Source organism: Ursus maritimus, unplaced genomic scaffold (assembly GCF_017311325.1).
Source record: "Ursus maritimus isolate PB19 unplaced genomic scaffold, ASM1731132v1 scaffold_2, whole genome shotgun sequence".
Taxonomy (NCBI): Eukaryota; Metazoa; Chordata; class Mammalia; order Carnivora; family Ursidae; genus Ursus; species Ursus maritimus.
This window is the reverse complement of record NW_024424452.1, coordinates 24697355-24717600: the sequence shown is the minus strand read 5'-3', so window position 1 is coordinate 24717600 and position 20246 is coordinate 24697355. Positions and strand designations below refer to the sequence as shown.

The window sequence follows — 20246 nt, the reverse complement described above, 5'->3', positions numbered from 1 at the left end:
TGATCCCAGGACCCCAGGATCATGACCTGAGGAGAAGGCAGATGCTTAACCAACTGAGCCACCCAGGCACCCCAAATAAAATATATTTTTTTTAATGTCTAAAATGGGGCACCTGGTTGGCTCAGTCAGTTAAGCATCAGACTCTTGGTTTCAGCTCAGGTCATGATCTCCAGGTCCTGGAATCGAGCCCCACGTTGGGCTCCCAGCTCAGTGGGGAATCCATTTCTCCCTCTCCCTCTGCCTCTCCCTCTGCACTGTTGTCACTAAGAACTTAGTTTTGGGTCCTCTTCACTCTCTCTTTATTGACATATATTCAGATATATATGTATATGCATGTGTTACATAGTTTATATGATACATATATTGAAATTAACAATTTCACAAGATAATAGTTTGGAAATCTATCTGATTCCTTCTGATGTGCTCTCTCTGTCTCTCTCTCTCTCTCTCAAATGAATAATAAAATCTTAAAAAAAAGAAAAAGAAAGAAAGAAAGAAAGAAAGAAAGAAAGAAAGAAAGAGAGAGAGAGAAAGAGGGAGAAAAAGAGGGAAAAGAGAAGGGAAAAAGCTACGCGAGAACTCCCAATAACTTCCATCGTTTGGAAAGAAAGAAAGAGAAAGAAGGAAGGAAGGAGGGAAGGGAGGTCTAAAATGGGGGTACCTGGATGGCACAGTCAGGGGAGCATGTAACTCTTGATTTCAGGGTTGTGAGTTCTAGTCCCACATTGGGTGGAGAGATCACTTAAAAAAATAAAATCTTCTTTAAAAATGTCTAAAATGGGGGCGCCTGGGTAGCGCAGTCGTTAAGCGTCTGCCTTCGGCTCAGGGCGTGATCCTGGCGTTCTGGGATCGAGTCCCACATCGGGCTCCTCGGCTGGGAGCCTGCTTCTTCCTCTCCCACTCCCCTGCTGTGTTCCCTCTCTCACTGGCTGTCTCTCTGTCACATAAATAAAATAAAATCTTTAAAAAAAATGTCTAAAATGGTAAATTTTATGTTATGTATGTATTTTGCTACAATTTCTTAAATAGCAGGGGGAAAAAAGGATCAGAAAGCTGGGAATTCCTGAACCCATGATGACAGAGCCGCACTATAGAACATGATGCATTTCTGAAGGGAACTAATTGAATCTTCTGAGTAGGAGCTCTGAGTGACGTCTGATATACTGGGAAGTGGAAAAAGCATGTTACGGAGTGTTAACCTACATATGATCCTATTTCTAAAAGAACACAAAATGTGCGAATAAACACCAGGAGCCCCACCAATGAGGGCTACATGGGGAAGCATGATTCAAGACAGGAGGGCAGAGAGAGCTAACTTTTTTGAAAGATGCTTTTCTATTGTTTGGTTGTAGAAAGAAAAGAAAAGAAAAGAAAAGAAAAGAAAAGAAAAGAAAAGAAAAGAAAAGAAAAGAAAAGAAAAGAAAAGAAAAGAAAAGAAAAGAAAAGAAAAGAAAAGAAAAGAAAAGAAAAGAAAAGAAAAGAAAAGAAAAGAAAAGAAAAGAAAAGAAAAGAAAAGAAAAGAAAAGAAAAGAAAAGAAAAGAAAAGAAAAGAAAAGAAAAGAAAAGAAAAGAAAAGAAAAGAAAAGAAAAGAAAAGAAAAGAAAAGAAAAGAAAAGAAAAGAAAAGAAAAGAAAAGAAAAGAAAAGAAAAGAAAAGAAAAGAAAAGAAAAGAAAAGAAAAGAAAAGAAAAGAAAAGAAAAGAAAAGAAAAGAAAAGAAAAGAAAAGAAAAGAAAAGAAAAGAAAAGAAAAGAAAAGAAAAGAAAAGAAAAGAAAAGAAAAGAAAAGAAAAGAAAAGAAAAGAAAAGAAAAGAAAAGAAAAGAAAAGAAAAGAAAAGAAAAGAAAAGAAAAGAAAAGAAAAGAAAAGAAAAGAAAAGAAAAGAAAAGAAAAGAAAAGAAAAGAAAAGAAAAGAAAAGAAAAGAAAAGAAAAGAAAAGAAAAGAAAAGAAAAGAAAAGAAAAGAAAAGAAAAGAAAAGAAAAGAAAAAGGAGGAAAGAAAGAAGAAAAAGTGGGGGGAAAAAGCAAAGCCACACATCTGCTCACGCTTCTCGTTACGGAGCATGTCACCTGACACTCTGCTCTTCCTGCTGGAACGCCAGTACCCAGCACCACCAAGGAGGGGGCCCATAACTAAACATGGAGTCTAATAAAAAGTCAGAATCTACACGGTAGTTTATAGCAACTGTAGGCAACAGAACCACACAACACGAAGAAATAATGAACTAAATCCACACGAGGGGATATGCTACAGGACAAACGCCCAGTTCCTCCCACAAATCAACGGCCTAATGAAAGGAATGGGGGAATTCTTAAAAGAATAAAGGCAGTATAAGAGACATAACCACCAACGCAGCGTGTGGCCTTCGTTGGGATCCTGGTTTGAGCAAACCAGTCCTGCAAAGTCATTTGCAACTTCATTGGGGAACTGACTTAATTTTATTAGGTGTGACGTTGGTCTCGTAAGGGGGGGGACAAAAAAGTGAAATAAGATGTGCTTTAAATAATCCAGCAAAAGTTGGGGGCAGGGAATAGATGTAACGAGATTAGCAAATTGTTGGTAATGATCAAAACTAAGTGATGGGCATATGGAGTTTTATTATACCTTCCGTTTCTGTTTGAAATTTTCCAAAATAAAAAGTTAAAAAAAAAAATCCAAATGCCATCTGAAGCATGAAACGCTCTATTTCACACAGTCCCCACCTGGTCCTCTTCAACTTACTTGTGCTCGCTCCCCAGACCCTACTATACAGCTGTCCTTTCTTTCTCTTTTTTCTTTTTTTAGGAAACTGAATATTTATTTAGAATGAGAAGAGATATCACAACAAATTATAAGCAGTCAGCTGCAGCACACACAGTCAGTGACCTGGCCCCACTTTCTTGGCACTCCCTATCCCAGCAGATGCCTCAGATTCCTGGTGTAAGCACTTGTAACTCTCCTCTCCTCTCCTCCCAAGGCCCATGCATGGCGGGTAGCAAGGTGGGAGCATGAGGGAGTTGATGCCTCTGGAAGCCAGACACCCTTATGAAGTACAGGCCGGACACTCCTTGGCGGGTGGGAACCCACTAAGATATATCCCACTGAAACACCCAGCTGCCCGGTAGGGCCAAGCCCCAGCAAGATACCCTTTATCAGCTGCCTTCCCTTTGCTCTCTCATTTCCTCATTCCCCTGCTGGTATACGCTTGTCATTTCTAACATCTTCTGAGCAATCCCAGGGCCCCACCTTATGCCCTCAGCTGTCGATGTGCTAATACACGAACCAAAAATATAATACCGCTGAGTACATGCTTAAGTCAAAGAGATTTCACTGCATGGACAAACTCTGATTCATTCATGCGGGTTGTCTGAAGGTTGTCGAGGATTCTTGGCTCAGCAGGAAAAGGTGCCACAATCGATTAGCAATGTCTGCCATGGGCAGGAAAGTGGGCAAGTGGTGACTTGCTTGGCATGTCTAGGCATTACCTAAGAATTGTCAGCCGTATCTCAAAGCCTGGGGAATAATCCTCGTAGTGGATGATCTTGGCAAAGATCATTGGGGTGATGAAATTGGCCAGCGTGATCACAATAGAAGGCAGGTACAATATCAAAAGGTTCTCTCCAAAAACCATCTTGTCAATTTCCTATGAAGATAACAAAGGGAAGTTGCATCACAAATGAATTGACCTTGAAAGAACTTAACTATATATACATCAAGTCATTATGCTGTACACCTTATATATGTCAATTATATATCAATAAAACTGGAAAAAAAACTCAACTATACATATTTAGATAAACAAAACAAAACAAAACAAAACATATATGTCATTCAACATGGCCCCTAAACATAAGCCATTCCCGGACCACCTGGGCACTCAGATGCTTAAGTGTCTGACTCTTGATTTTGGCTCAGGTCATGATCTCAGGGTCGTGAGATCTCAGGCTAAGCATGGAGCCTGCGTGGGATTCTCTCTCTCCTTCTCCCTCTATCCCTCACTCTCTCTCTAAAAAAAAAATTTATAAATAAAATAAAAATAAAAATAAACATAAGCCATTTCCTTCCTTGGATGTTCAAATAGAGGAATCATGCTTTAGTACCACAGAAAGAAAAATTAGCTCTATTGGATTAATTAAGGTCAAGTTTTAAAAAAAAAAAATCCAGGGGCGCCTGGGTGGCACAGCGGTTAAGCATTTGCCTTCGGCTCAGGGCGTGATCCTGGCGTTCTGGGATCGAGCCCCACATCAGGCTCCTCCGCTATGAGCCTGCTTCTTCCTCTCCCATTCCCCCTGCTTGTGTTCCCTCTCTCACTGGCTGTCTCTATCTCTGTCAAATAAATAAATAAAATCTTTAAAAAAAAAAAAAAAAATCCATGTAGTCTATATCAATAGGCAATTTAAAGTATTTTCAAGGCCATAGTAGTAATTGATTTGGACTAGCCATTCTCTTCTTTCAGAGTAATAGACTATTTGGCCACATATATGGTGATCTGGGATAAAACTATTATTTCCTGGCCTCTCTTATAGCAAGGTACAGCTATCTGTCTACATTCTGACCAAAGGGATGTGAGTAGATGCTTTAAGTACAAGCACTTAAAAGGTCTTACCCTTGAAGAAAAGGGTGTACCTTCCCATCCCCTTCACCTCCTTCCCATTGGCTAGAATATGGACATGCTGAACTATCTTGTATCATACAGAAGAGGTTGTACCCTAAGGATGGCAGAGCCACAAGATGGAAGGAACCTGGGTCCCCTCCCCCGATGACTGATTTCATGAATCAAAGCCAGACCAACGTGCATTTTTAAAGATTTTATTTATTTATTTGACAGAGAGAGACAGCCAGTGAGAGAGGGAACACAAGCAGGGCGGGTGGGAGAGGAAGAAGCAGGCTCCCAGTGGAAGAGCCTGATGTGGAGCTCAATCCCAGAATGCCGGCATCACGCCCTGAGCCGAAGGCAGACGCTTAACGACTGCGCCACCCAGGCGCCCCCAATGTGCATTTTTAAAACCACTGTTATTTTAAGTAAACTGGAGCCCTAGCTAGTAAGTCGTGGAGTTGAGGATTGAATCTAGGTAGGTGAACCTGAATTTGAATATTGTGGATTCTAGGAGGAATTCCAAACACTCATTGGATGTTCTTGTATTTTTATTAAAAGTAGAAATTGGGGGCTCCTGGGTGGCTCAGTTGGTTAAGGGCCTGCCTTCAGCTCAGGTCATGATCCTAGGGTCCTGGGATCAAGCCCCGCCTCGGGCTCCCTGCTCAGCGGGGAGCCTGCTTCTCCCTCCCCTCTGCTCCTTCTCTCTCACTCACTCTCTCTCTCAAATAAATAAATTAATTAAATCTTTAAAAAAAAGTAGAAATCGGTCACCTCTGATTTTCAGTTCTCTGTCATAGCAGTCAAACTTACATCCTTATGTATAAAACAGAAACGATGATGGTTTCTACGTCAGAGGCTTGTAATGCACTTGGCATACCTAATGTCCCACCAGAGTAAAAGTTAAGCTGACTTTCAGAGAGTACTCACTTTTTTCATGTGCTCTTGTGAGAATATTGTCGCTCTATAGATCGCGTAAAAGCATGCGGCTAAAACGGCTAGAACAATACAGTTCAAAAACAGTCTCAGAGAGTAAATCCGTATTGTCTCTTCTGACGTCCTTTCTGCTATCTTCTGCCGTATTCTTTCTTCCTCCAGATCTGCCTGAGGGCCAAAGAAAACTCATCTGAGCATGGGGTGAAGGGATATTCAGGGGTGGAACCTGTGATTCATCATCATACCCTATCCATCCATCTTTAAGACCTTCCTTCAGTATTCACCTCTGCTCAGATATCTTCGCAGACCAAGCCCAACTAGCTTTCATGTCTACTAAGGCCCTAAGTGAAGGAACACCCTCCTATCTAAGACTGCAGTTAGGGGCACCTGGGTTAAGCATCTGCCTTCGCCTCAGGTCCTGCTCTTAGGGTCCTGGGATCGAGTCCCATGTAGGGCTCCCTGCTCAGCAGGGAGTCTGCTCCTCCCTCTGCTCCTCCCCCTCACTCATGCTCCCTATCTCTTTCAAATAAATAAAATCTTAAAAAAAAAAAAAGACTGCAGTTAGACATCACAATAACTGTGAAAACGTAAGCATAACCTATTCATGGCATTACTTAAATGTAGTATGTGCCATTCCTTTAAACAAATAATACATTTGGTTTGATCCCTTCCATTCTCACTTTATTATACTTTTCTTATGATTGCCCCTCCTCCTTTTTTTGGTGGGTTTGTTCAAGATGCTGTTTGTTCCTCATTCTCCCCTTATAAATCTGGAACTTCTCTGGTACTTTTTCTTATTCTCTCCATGCCACCTTATCATCATAGCATCCTTTCCCAGTTCTGTCTCTCCTGGTATAAGTGATGCATGACAGGTTCTCATCAGGGGGAAAAATAACAGCATAAAGTGGTGGGGAAGGAGGGAAGACACCATCCCCTCCCACCCACTCTCGTGTGCCCACCTCCCCTCCCATCCCCAGTCCACCAACTCCATGGTTTGGCAAAGGTGATCAACCCCAGGAGGCTGTTCTCCATGGAAAGTTCCTGAAGACAACACGGGGAAACTTGCTAAGCACTAGACACAGCCTGGCCCCCACCCAGCTCCTCTGCAGGCTGCAACCCTCTGCTTTTCAAGGCACGACTTTGCTGGCAAGGAACCCGCGAGAGAAAACACAGCAGCACTCACCCGGAGCTCATACCGTAGGCTGCTATGCTTCAGGTCCGCCATGCTGCGGTTGGTGATGCAGAAGTCCCAGCCCGCAAAGATCTTGTTGCAGTAACTCTGGAAGTGCTCCTCACTCCGGATCAGGTTGATTTTGAACCCTTCCACTGACCTGACCCCAAAACATGACGACCCTTCTTAGAAGAACAACAATGAAATACAGGCCTGTGGATTGGCTTTGTGGACAATAAAAAGTTACACATGGCGGCATTTTCCACTCATTTTGACAGGGACAGGTTTTGGCCCATGCTGCATATGCATGGCAGCTAACCAGGTAGCTCATTGCTGAAAATTATGTCCTTTTATCTATCCAAGGGCTTCTCTCACAGCTGGAATAAGATCCAAACTCTTTAACACAGCCTAGAGATCCTGCACTATGCCGTCTTTCCTCCCATATGGCCATGCTGCTCTGACTACCGTGGCTTTTTCTCCTTTCTATAAACACACGAACTTCTCTGGCCTCAGGGCCTTTGTACTTACAGGACCCCTCTACCCACTCCTTGGACAGTTCTTCCCCTGCCTCTTCCCATGGCTGCTGCTTTCCCATCACTCAGGTTTCAGCTCAAATATCCCTTCCAAAGATTCCTCTTCACCCCCTCTAAAGTTGTGACCCCCCCCCATTTCAGGTAAGTCTATTTTCTTCATGGCAATTACCCTAATCTGCAATCATTATGTGTTTACTGCTAGTAGCCCCTTAACCTGATTACATTTTAAATTCCTTGAGGGCAGGTACGTGGGCTGTCTTGCCACATTTGTATCTGGAATGCCTGGACTGTAATATGACCACTATCCAGCTGATGGATAAATGAATAAATGACTTAATAGTAAAATAACCAAATATTTAGTGACCACCTGTTCAGGTCAGATGCCATGTTGATGCACACTTTGTAATTTTAATTCACTGAAATGCTTTCCTGGAAAAAAGACACCCCAGCTTTGGATGATATGAACACATCAAATGCCACATGCTGTGGTAGTTGCAACAGGATATCTTTTTAGGATGTGCTAGTGAGTTGCGAAGACAACAGAAGTGTAAGGAATTATGGTGATCAGTCATTATGCCAAACATCACGGCACAATATTTATATCAGAACCACGTGGGGTGCTCTTCCAAAATGCAGACTCCCAGGTGGCTTCAGACCCTGAGATTCTTAATTCGGTAGGTCTCACATGGGGTCAAGAAATATATTATTTTATAAAGCTCCATGGTGATTCTGAGGTCCTATACCAGTTGAAAACTCTGATTTTAACCAAAACTACAGCTTACAGATAAGAGGGTAGAGATACAGAGAAGGGGAAAATTATTTCTCCAGGTCCAGAGAGTTAGGGGCAGAACTGGGGCTGATTTGTTGATGACGATGATGATAATTTTAATTCCAAAAAAGTCGGGAAGGTGCCAGGCCCAGGACTGAGCTCTTTACCTGCCCTGCTTCAGTTAATCCTCCCACCAACTTCTCCAGGTGTGCACATCTCATAGGTGAAGAAAATGAGGCTCACAGACATGAAGCGGCATTTGAACCATGGTCTGTAGACCCCAAAGTCCATGTCCTTTGCAGTTTACAGCACTTCCTCCTCACGGGACAGTCCTTTCCCCATTACATCACAGCCAGGTCTCCCTCCAGTCTTCCCCAGGAAGCAATCACGGCCCTGGAGTGAGGAGACTGAGCAAGGTCTGGAGGTGGATTCACGATTTGGCTAATAAAGCTTATTCTGCAGGGCCCCTTCCAAGGCCCTGGGAGAGCCTCTTGCATTGTGTTCATATGGTCCTGCTGTTTTGATTCTTTCAAAATGTACACAAGATATTTTTGTATTCTTCATCTTAAAGAGGGCCCCTCCAAATTGTCTAAACCGCAGGCCCCTAAAACTTGGATCTGTCCTGCCATAATCCTAGAGTAGCAAAGCCAGACCCCAATCAACCAACATTTCTTTACCAAGCATCTCTCTGTTCTCAAATTGAGCCACTGCTTGCTCGCATTGGTATGCTGCCCATTTGAGCAGGTGATGAACACACATCACTTAATTTTCATCTCACAGATACCGACTCAGGGTATGAGCGCCCAGCTGGGCTCTGGGGCTTTCTTTGTGGTGGTGAACCCTAGTCTCCATGGAAGGCAAACTCAGTCCTCAACACCCAGATCCCTTCCATGCCTGTGATAAGGAGCTTCACAGCCCCATAGCTTATAACACCTACGCTCTTACAGTGGGCAAGAGAGGTGCCCAACCATGACCCTGCCCGCCAAGCAACATCGTTGGGGCAGAGATAGCAAGCTGTCCATCAAAAACTTGTGGTTCCCCTTCTATAGTATAATGTTGGCACTAGGAAGTAGCTGCCAGCCAGGGACATTTCCGAGCAGCCCTTGCAGTTAGCCATGGTCTGTGACTAAGCAGTAGCCAATGGAATGTGAGTGATATGCGTCTCTTCCAGGCCTAGCTCATAAGCACCTTCCATGTGATAGGGTTCCACGGTTTTTTCCCCACAGCAGCCCTTTCAGCCACATGCTGAAGATGGCTGAACTTTGGTCCCAGAACGACTGAGAAGGAGACTACCACACTAACCTGTGTCCCTATTCAGAACTTCATCTAAGAAAGATACACATCTTCTATTGTGTTTGGGCTGTTGTACCTTTTAGAACAGTTGTTTCTTAGTATTAAATTAATTAAAAGCGATGAATCACTGAATTCTACTCCTGAAACCAATATTGCACCATATGTTAACTAAAATTTAAATTAAAAATTTTTAAATGTAATTAACATTCCTTGTTATTCATTTCTCGGGAATTGGCATCTTTCACTGAACCGCCTGTCACGGAAAATACGAGGATCTCATATGATCTTGACCCACTGGCTTTAGTTGAAGGGTTAGGGTTGGGTACCTGAATGAAGAGCCAATAAATCTCTTCAAAAGGATTTCTGAACCTGTGACCTTAGGAAACCGCCACCAGGAGAATCACCAGAGACGAAGGAGCCTTTGCTTTTGGTTGTTTGGAAGACATACCCCTATTCTTAGCCTTCCTGTAATTTGGAGTTTCCTCCCTTTTTTAGTTCTCTCAATTCCCCTTGACCCCAGTTAGTCAGAGTTGGGTTTCTGCCACTTACAACACAATAGAGACCTGATTAGCAACTACACCAGATTAAAGATAAGGTTACATTACAGCATTGGCAAATGTGTGCAATAACAGTTTGGCTGCTGCTCCAGCTCCCACATCTTGCCTCTGTTACCTCCAGGTCTCCTCAGCCTACAACATACTCATGAACTTTTCTTCCCATATTCCTGAAATGGGACTCTGGACTCTGCTCGTTCCTTGGGCAATGGCTCCCAGAGTCCACAGCCCGCCAATAAACCCCAGCCATCAAGGGTAATTCAAAAGAACACAATGACCTGATGAATTTTACCTTTTCACTATCCAAAGAAGGCTCAGGGCCAGGTAGGCAATTGTGCTTAACAAATAAGCCAGGGGCAGATCATAGGTGAAGTTCTGAAATTTCACTCCATCAATGGTGTAATGTCCATAAAAGAGGCAGGTCTCCTCTAAGAAACCCTGAAACAAAGCCAAAGGCATGAGTTCAGACTGGTTAAGTTCACTGCAGGGAACCAGGAGACCAGTCTCTGCCTCAAGGAACCCACGTTCCCGTGTCATAGTTTATCCCTAAATTCCCAGACACCGGAACAATCCCAGAGTCATAAGGAGTGCTCAGCTAGTGTTTGGGGAACAAAGCATGGATAAAACCTGAGCATTAAAAATACAGAGGTGTATGATCCAAAAATGAAATTAAGAAAACAATTCCATGTGCAACAACAGCAGAAAGGGTAACATACATAGGAACAGATTTAACAAATGAAGTGTAAATTTTACATTCCTAAGACTAGAAAACATTGTTTAAAAAATTAAAGATCTAGGGGTGCCTGGATGGCTCAGTTGGTTAAGTGTCAGACTCTTGATTTCAGCTCAGGTCATGATCTCAGGGTTGTGAGATCGAGCCCTGCATCTGGTTCTGTTCTCAGCATGGAGTCTGCTTGTCCTTCTCCCTCTGCTCCTCTCTCTGCTCACTCTCTCTCTCCCTCTCTCTCTCTCTCTCTCTCTCAAATAAATAAATAAATAAACAAACAAAATCCTTTAAAAAATTAAAGACCTAAATAAATGGAAAACATACCATGTTCATGGATCAGGAGCTCCATGGCAATCTCCAAATTGATCTACAGATTCAACACATCCCTATCAGAATCCCTGGTGGCTTCTTTGTAGGGATTTACTAGCTAATCCTAAAATTAACGTTAAATTGTAAGGGCTCTAGAATAGCCAAAACAACCCTGAAAAAGAATAATTAAGTTTGGAGACTCGCACATCCTAATTTCAAACTTACCATAGAACAACAGTAATCAGGACACTGTTGTACTAACTTAAGAATAGACATGTAGATCAATGGAATAGAACTGAAGCAAAAAATGAACCCATCCATCTATGGTCAATTGATTTTTATAAAGGGAAAGAATAGTTTTTTCAGGAAATGGTGCTGAGACAGCTGGATAGAAGAAAGAAAGAAAGAAAGAAAGAAAGAAAGAAAGAAAGAAAGAAAGAAAGAAAGAAAGAAAGAGAGAGAGAGAGAGAAAGAAAGAAAGAGAGAGAAAGAAAGAAAGAAAGAAAGAAAGAAAGAAAGAAAGAAAGAAAGAAAGAAAGAGAGAGAGAGAGAGAGAGAGAGAGAGAGAGAGAAAGAAAGAAAGAAAGAAAGAAAGAAAGAAAGAAAGAAAGAAAGAAAGAAAGAAAAGTTGAACCCCTACTTTACCCCATATATAAAAATTAACTTATGGATCAAAGACTTCAATGCAAGAACCAAAACTAGAAAACTCTTAGAAGAAAATAGAGGACTAAAGTCTTCATGACTTCAAATTTGTTCATGAATCTTAGATATGACACCAAAAGCCCAAGCAATGAAAGAAAAAATAAACGGGACTTCATCAATTAAAACCTTTTTTGCTTCAAAGGGCACTATCAAGAAAGTGAAAAGACAATCCAGACAATAGAAGAAAATACTTATAAATCATGTATCTGATAAAGCACTTGTATCTAGAATATATGAAGAACACTTGGGGTGCCTGGCTGGCTCAGTTGGTAGAACACGCGACTCTTGATCTTGGGGTTGTAAGTTCGAGCCCCACATTGGATGTAGAGATTAGTTAAAAATAGAAAATTAAAAAAAAAAAGAATTCTTATTACTAAACAATAAAAAGACATAATCCAATTAAAAAATGGAAAGAGGATCCAAATAGACATTTATTCGAAGAAGATACACAATGGGGGCACCTGGGCGGCTCACTCTTTATTTCGGCTCAGGTCATGATCTCAGCGTGGTGAGATCAAGCCCTACGTTGGGCTCCACACTCAGCGCAGAATCTGCTTGAGATTCTCTCTCTCCCTCTCCCTTTGCCCCTCCCCTGCTTATGCGCACACTCTTTCTCTCTCTCACTCTCAATAAAAAAATTAATAAAATCTTTAAAAAACTAAAAGAAGATACACAATTCAATAAGCACATGAAAAGATAGATTCTCAACACCATTACTCATTAGGGAAATGCAAAGCAAAACCACAAGGAGATTCCACTTCACACAAACTAGAGTGGCTATAATCAAAAAGTCAGGGAAATACCAAAGATTGACAAGAATGTGGAGACATCAGAACCCTCGTACACTGCAGGTGAGAATGCAAAATGATGCAGCCACTTTGGAAAAGTCTGGTAATTCCTCAAAAAGTTACACACAGGGTCACCATTTGACCTAGGGATTCCACTCCTAGGTATATACCCTGAAGAATTAAAAAGATCCGTCCCCAACAAAAGCTCACACATGAATGTCCATAGCAGCATTATTCATAATAACCAAAAAGTTGTAAATCACCCAAATGTCCACCATGAATGGATAAACAAAATGCAGTCTAGCCGCACAATGGAATCTTTTTTTTTTTTTAAAGATTTTATTTATTTATTCGACAGAGATAGAGACAGCCAGCGAGAGAGGGAACACAAGCAGGGGGAGTGGGAGAGGAAGAAGCAGGCTCATAGCGGAAGAGCCTGATGTGGGGCTCGATCCCATAACGCCGGGATCACGCCCTGAGCCGAAGGCAGACGCTTAACCGCTGTGCCACCCAGGCGCCCCCGCACAATGGAATCTGACTTGGCCAGAACAAGGAATGAAAGACTGGTAAGATGCCACAACACGGGTGAACCTTAAAAACATGCTAAGTGAAAGAAAGCCAGAGAGAAAAGATCATGTATTCTAGGATTCCATGTATATGAAATGTCAGGAATAAGCATTTTGTAGACAGAAAGTTGATTAATGGTTGCTTAGGGCCGGTTAGAAGGACTGGTAGGGGATACATAAAGTGTACAGTATTTCTTTTTGAGGTGAAGAAATTGTTCTGAGATTGACTGGCGATGACAGCACCTACCTGTGAATACACTAAAAAAAACCACTGGATTGTACCCTTTAAATGAGTGAATTGTATGCTACGTGAATTATATCTCAATAAAACTGTTACCAAAAACCAAACAAAACCAAAAAAACCCAAAGGTGCCCTATGTGATAATAGAGCACAGAAAAGTTCCTGACTGCTTAGGGTGGAAATAACTGAACACCTCACACGTCTCCTTTGATAGCGGGAAAATTCTAGGAGAGTGGGAAGACAGTATATACAGAAAGCAGAAATAGTATACGTACTACATAGATGTCTAGTATAGCATTGTTTATAAAGGGTAATATGGAAGCAACACGGGACTGGTTAGACCATGAAAAACCCATATCATAAAATATGAAGCAAGACCATATGAAATAAGTGTGAGAGAAAGGTTGAGAAGGCTATTAGCCAGCATTACAGGTTCAGTGGCCTCTGGGGAGAGGTACTTTCACTTTCCACTATAAATTCTGTATTTTTTATGATAACTATATATTCTTATATTGAGTATTTAAGTAAATTTTTATTAGAAGAAAAATGTAGAAACAGAAGTCTCCACATTTAATTCTCCTGAAGGCTGGGCACACAGGCCATAAAAACTTGTCCAACTACACGTAACCTGTTTTTATTGCCCCACGTTGATATCAGGGCTGTCATTGATATCTCCCTCAAAATAATGAGACATTATAGGGCAAACATCCAGTGGCCCTGGAAAATAATCTTTCTGATTTGATCATGAGCGCAACTCTTTTCAGCAAAGACAAGCCAGTGTTTAAAGATATCTATCTATCTATCTATCTATCTATCTATCTATCTATCTAAGAGAGAGTACGAGAGAGAGAGAGCGCATGAGCGAGTGAGATGAGGGGCAGAGGGAGAGGGAGAGGCAGGCTCCCCGCTGATCAAGGAGCTTGACTTGGGACTCAATCCCAGGACCCTGAGATCATGACTTGAGCCAAACTCAGACGCTTAACCAAGTGAGCAACCCAGGTGCCCCAACAAACCAGCGTTTAATCTCTCTGGCCAACTCTCCTTTCATCACATATAGTCTACCGAACGTTTACGATCAAGTGCATCTAAGTGTCCTACAATTTTTCCTACAAGGAAGGAGGTTGCAGTGTTCAGAGATCCACAAACAGAAACTTCTTTCTTTGGGGGAACTCAGTATTTTGTTGCAAGACAATACAGAGGTGGCGGGGTCTAAGGAACAGCCAGTGGCTAAAGGCAACAAAGCCCGTTTCCTGTATATTGTAGGAGGAGCGGGTGAGTGAACATTATAGTCCTTGCTGATGAGGGCACTGCAGACCCTTTCTTTTACTAGTACTGGAGTCAACTCTTGTGCCTGGCTCTCACCACAGACATTCAGGAAGCCGATCTTTAAATTAACCTATTTTCAGCCTATTGAGGGTCCAAATACAGAATTATGTCAAATACTTACAGTGCCGGAGAGCAAGTCTATGACATAACTATAAAAGTAAATGAGTCCAGAGGTACTTATTGGATATACTGTGCATTGAACATCTGTAAAAAGCAAAAACGAGAACATCAGTGGAAAACAGTTGTACAGTCTCAATAGCTCGTCCATCATAATTCGTGTACACAGGATGCACATGTATATACATTTAGAGATGTCACATGTAATTATGCAAGGATGTTGAGAGCTTGTGGTTTTCTATTTGCAGTGCAAACCCCAATACACCAAAGTACAGCTTTGCATTTTCTCCTCTCGCTGTTCTCCCTACACATCTATGGAGATATGTCTTTTTTGTATATATTTTGTATGTGGGTCTACTTACAGTGCACATTTTCTGTTTGTATTGGTGTTTTGTGGTTTGGGGTTCGTGTTTGTACATGTTTTGGAAGATGCGATGGATACAACTGTGATTCCACTGTAAGCACATCCAATTTTACAAGAGCTCTACATGTGTGTAAATAAACATGCAGCTTCATTCAAACAACCTATGAATTTACATATGCATAAATAATCAAGAAATTATTTGAATACCAATTTTAATGACACTACCTTACCCTGGAACACCTAATTCACTTTCCCTGTATCAGTGCGCTACTGCTGTGTAACAAAGAACCACAAAGTCTCAGTGACTGAACATACCAAACATTTATTTCCTCCTTCATGGTGCTGCAATTTGAGTTCATTGAGCTGATTTAGGCTGAGCTCGGATGGAGCCCAGGCTTCCAGCTGGGCTCAGGTCTGCACCATATGACTTCATTCTGGGGCCCAGGCTGAGGCAATGGTTATCTGGGTGATGCTCCTCTCATAGGCAAGCCAACCACACGAGCCATTTCCAGCTAATACTCCACTGGACAAAACCAGCCACGTGGCCAAGTGCAATACCAATGGGGCAGAAAGTATTCTCTGCCCACAGCGGGAGGCCCTACAAAGTCACAATTACAGGGGAGGGACAACTCGAGGATTTGCCTTAGTTTCCCTTTGTTAAAGAAGGGAGCTGAACCAGTTCCTCCAAGGCCAATTCCAGTTCTGCCATTTTATAATTCTCATATAAGTCAGGCTCTGACTCAGTTCGCCTACTTCTGGCCCCTAGCACAGAGCTTGGTACCTAGAGGGGAATCAATAAATGTCTGTAGAATGACAGAAACTCTCCCCGTTTGAAAACACAGGATGCCCAAAAGATGGGATCTATGTTGAGAATTCAGTAAGAAAACACAGGTCCAGCACTTGCCATAACGGCTGGCACATGACCAGTGGAGGCCTAAGTGTCACCATTATCAGAGATAAAAGTCTCAAAGTAAAGTTACCAGAGGAGGTGATATCATGTGTGCTAGCCTGCAGTGCTCCTCCCAAATGCCTTGCTGAAATCAGGAGTGGCCAAGTGACTTGCTTTGGGTAATGAGATGCACAGAAATGACAGGTGTCATCTCCAGGCAGGAGCTTTAGGAGCCAGTATGTTTGCCATTGGCTCTTTTTAATTTGGCCATAGTGACCATCAATGGTCCAGAGAGGGGCTGCTCCATCGGCTTGGGCTCCAGAGTGAAGACAATACAGAACAAAGCCACCACCAAACAGTGATGGACACATACTAAGAGTCAGAAAGAACCTTTTGTGGTTATTAGGTGCTGAGAGTTATGGGGTCATTTGTTTCCGCAGCATAACCGAGCCCATCCTAATGCAGGCACCCGCAACTTAGAACATAAAGATTCCCAGAGAAGGAAGTATTGTAGATAGGTACACAGACGCAAGAACATTCTCACAGCAAACCAGGCCTTAGACTCACCCGTGTCTTTGGACGGAATGAGCACAAAGGTGCTGTTGGTGATGTCGTATTTGGTGAGCAAGACTGGGAGCAAAACCAGCATAAAGATGATCAGAAATATCACCAAATTCAGCAACACCAGAAACCGCAAGAAGGAGAAATAGGACTGAATCCCAGTGCCAAATTTCCCTGAAAAAAAGAAATCCAGACATCACTGACCAGGAGTATTCATCCACAGGCGCTATTCATGGGCGATCCAATCAGCCAGAAAGCTGAAGTTGGAGTGATCTTGGTGGGGGAGGGAGGAAGAAATATTTTGTTTTTCTACTGTTGGCTGTAAGGTTCTCCTTCTTTCTAAATCTACACTCAATCTTGAATTACCTGTTTGACAATGGTGTGAGGCAGGACTCAATATTTATCTTTTCTTATATGAATATCTAATTGACTCCACACCATTTACTTGGCTACCCTTTCCCCAGTGACTTGCAGTAGTGCTTTTGTAACTGACCATAAATGTATGAATCCATTCCTGAATTCTCACAAGCCACGTTCCGAATGAAAACTTCCAGAAAGGCCACTGCTAAACAAGAAAGGAAGCTGGGGCATGGTGGCTGAACCCCTGGGCTTTTCAAATCCTTCAAATCCTGGGTCTGCCTCATCCTAGCTGAGTGAACTTGGAAAAGTATTTTAGCCTCTCTGAGTCACGCAGATGATACCTATATGGAATGTTCTTACAAGTATTAACTAAGCCAATATGAGGAAAATGTTTAACACAATGCTGCGTTCACAGTAAAAGCTCAGCTGGGGCTAGGTTTTATTATTTGGCTCCAAACATGATGCTGTGCTTAGACCTCAGAAAAAGTACAACTAGATGGTTAAGTTTTAAGTGAGCCTACGAAGCCCCTTGTGATTGTGTTTACATTCTCCCAATAAAAAAACAATTTATTTTTTAAAAGATTTTATTTATTTATTTGATAGAGAGACAGCCAGCAAGAGAGGGAACACAAGCAGGGGGAGTGGGAAAGGGAGTAGCAGGCTTCCCAGTGGAGGAGCCCGATGTGGGGCTCGATTCCAGGACCCTGGGATCATGCCCTGAGCTGAAGGCAGACGCTTAACGACTGAGCCACCCGGGTGCCCCTAAAACAACAATTTAAAAAGGTACTTTGCTGAATAAGTTACCAAGAGTATTTTATAGGTCTTTTTTTAAAACAAAGATTTCATTTATTTACTTATCAGAGAGAGAGCGCAAGTGAGAGCACAAGCAGGGGGAGCTGCAGAGGCAGAGGGAGAAGCAGACTCCCCGCTGAGCAAGGAGCCTGATGCAGGACTCGATCCCAGAACCCTGAGATCAGGACCGGAGCTGAAGGCAGACATTTAACCAACTGAGCCACCCAAGCGTCCCAAGTATTTTGTAAGTCTTAAAATAGTAATAATGACAGCATTTCTTCCATTCATCTTACCACATTCCCTACAAACTTGACAAAATTCCCACTTAAGCGGATTTGAGGAGGTGTTGTTTTGTTTTGTTTTGTTTTGTTTTTGCAGGCTCCCAGCAGAGGAGCCCGATGCGGGGCTCAAACCCAGAACTGACCCAGAATGCCGGGATCATGCCCTGAGCCAAAGGCAGACACTTAATGACTGAGCCACCCAGGTGCCCCTTGAGGAGATGTTTGTAAATCGTTTTTGCTTTATGGTAGAAATGTCGTCATCCTAAGAGGTATTTTCTCCCTGGCTCTGTTATGTCACCCAAATGTTTCAATGTTTTTTCCTAATTTTATATTTTGGTACAACTTCCAGTTTTTGTATACTTGCTATGGACTGAAATGTATCTCTCCCCACCCCCGCACTCTGCCCCAAATTCATATGCTGAAGCCCTAACCCCTAATGTGATGGTATTTAGAGGTGGGGCCTTTGGGAGGTGATTAGGTTTAGATGAGGTCCTAAGAGTGGGTCCCCATGATGGGATTTAGTGGCCTTACAAGAAGAGGCATCAGAACTCTCTCTCTCTCACTCTCTTTCTCCTTCTCTGTCTCCAAGAGCACACAAAGATGAGGTCACGTAAAGACACAGTGAGAAGGCAGCCTGGTCTTAAACTCCCAGTCTCCAGACTATAAGAAAATATATTTTTGGGCACCTGCGTGGCAGTCAGATAAGCGTCTGCCTTCGGCTCAGGTCATAATCCCAAACCCTGTGGTGGAGGGTGGGGGGGTGGTCCCCGCTCAGCGGGGAGTCTGCTTCTTCCTCTCCCTCTTCCCTTCCCCCACTCGTGCTCTCTCTCACTCTCTAATAAATAAATAAAATCTTAAAAAAAAAAGAAAAGAAATTTCTGTTGTTGAGTCCACGCTGTGTAGGATATTTTGTTATAGCAGCCTTAGCTGACTGACCATCCTGCAACTCGATTCTTACCAATATGGAAAAGTAGGATCTTCAGTATTTTCAGGGCCATGGGCACCTCTGGCAGTCTGGTAAAGCCTAATGAACCCCATCGCAGAATAACATTTTAAATGCACCAAATATTACACTCTATGTCAACTAACTAGAATTTAAATAAAAAATTGGAAAAAAATAAACGGAATCATATATGAGAAAAGTAAATAAAATAAAACAAAATAAAAAAATAAACGCACCAAATACAAGGGCATCTGGCTGGCTCAGTTGGTAGAGCATGCAACTCTTGATCTCAGGGTTGTAAGTTTGAGCCCTGTGTTGGGTGTAGACATTACTGAAAAAAAAAAATCTTGGGGCGCCTGGGTGGCTTAGTCGTTAAGCGTCTGCCTTCGGCTCAGGGCGTGATCCCAGCGTTCTGGGATCGAGCCCCACATCGGGTTCCTCTGCTATGAGCCTGCTTCTTCCTCTCCTGTTCCCCCTGCTTGTGTTCCCTCTCTTGCTGGCTGTCTCTCTCTATCAAATAAATAAATAAATAAATAATCTTTAAAAAAAAATCTTAAAAATAAAAAAAATGCACCAAATACAAATGGACATATGATTCTATTAAAAACCAAATTTGTGCTAGAATAACAGATGAGCATCTTCATTAGCACATTAAATAAGAAGACCTAGTGGCCGAACTTGCAGAGTCACTGCTGCACTTTCCAAGCAGTGATGAGCATGAGTGATATTCCAAGATAATACAACTGGAAGGCACAGGAAAATATCTGATTTTCCTGGTGACAAGGACACAGGTTCTGCTAGTCCCAACTGATGCCGTTGCTCCCATTCGTCATGGAAGGGAGTGCTAAATTTCATCTAGATGGTAGAGAAAACAAAGCTGTACTTTCCCCCAGGTATAGCAGTCTTCCACAGAGGAGCACATGTAGAGTGGGGGGTATGGTACCTTCTATGCTGCGAATGTCCTTCCGCCACAGCTCCAAGTGAGTGGTCATCTCACGAGCCTTCCCTATGAACCTCTTCCAAGACTTGCTGCTATACCGTTTCCACTGGTCCCACTCAGATAAATACTTCATTTGGGTCTCCTGAATGTTCCTGCATTAAAAAACAGTCACGACAATGATCAGGAAAGCATCATCAAGCCTTGGCATCAAATAAAACCCCAGCCAAGAAGACTGGAAAACCCGGAGCCCTCATACACTGCTGGTGGAAATGTACAACGGTGTGGCTGCTAGGGAAAACAGTCTGGATATTCCTCAACACAGTAAACACAGAATTCCCATTATGACCTGGCAATCCCACTCCTAGGTAGATACCCCCAAAGAACGGAAAACAGGGTCCCAAACAAAAACTTGTACATAAATGTTCATTGCAGCACTACTCACAACAGCCAAAAGGTGGAAACAACCCAAATGTCCACCAACAGATGAGTGGACAAACAAAACGAGGCATACCCA

The 20246-nt window shown here is 42.5% G+C and overlaps 1 protein-coding gene across 1 annotated transcript in view; it reads right to left on the bottom strand.

Annotated features, from left to right (window-relative positions):
* The window catches only part of TMC7 (transmembrane channel like 7), a 52150-nt gene that overhangs the window by 16155 nt on the left and 15749 nt on the right, over positions 1-20246 (bottom strand). The window contains exons 3-9 of the mRNA XM_040635265.1: positions 19736-19884; positions 16423-16590; positions 14607-14689; positions 10119-10264; positions 6690-6837; positions 5501-5674; positions 3462-3619 (exon numbers count right to left, since the gene is read on the bottom strand). Of these exons, the coding sequence (XP_040491199.1) occupies positions 3462-3619; positions 5501-5674; positions 6690-6837; positions 10119-10264; positions 14607-14689; positions 16423-16590; positions 19736-19884 (1026 nt within the window). The remainder of the gene's footprint in view (positions 1-3461; positions 3620-5500; positions 5675-6689; positions 6838-10118; positions 10265-14606; positions 14690-16422; positions 16591-19735; positions 19885-20246) is intronic.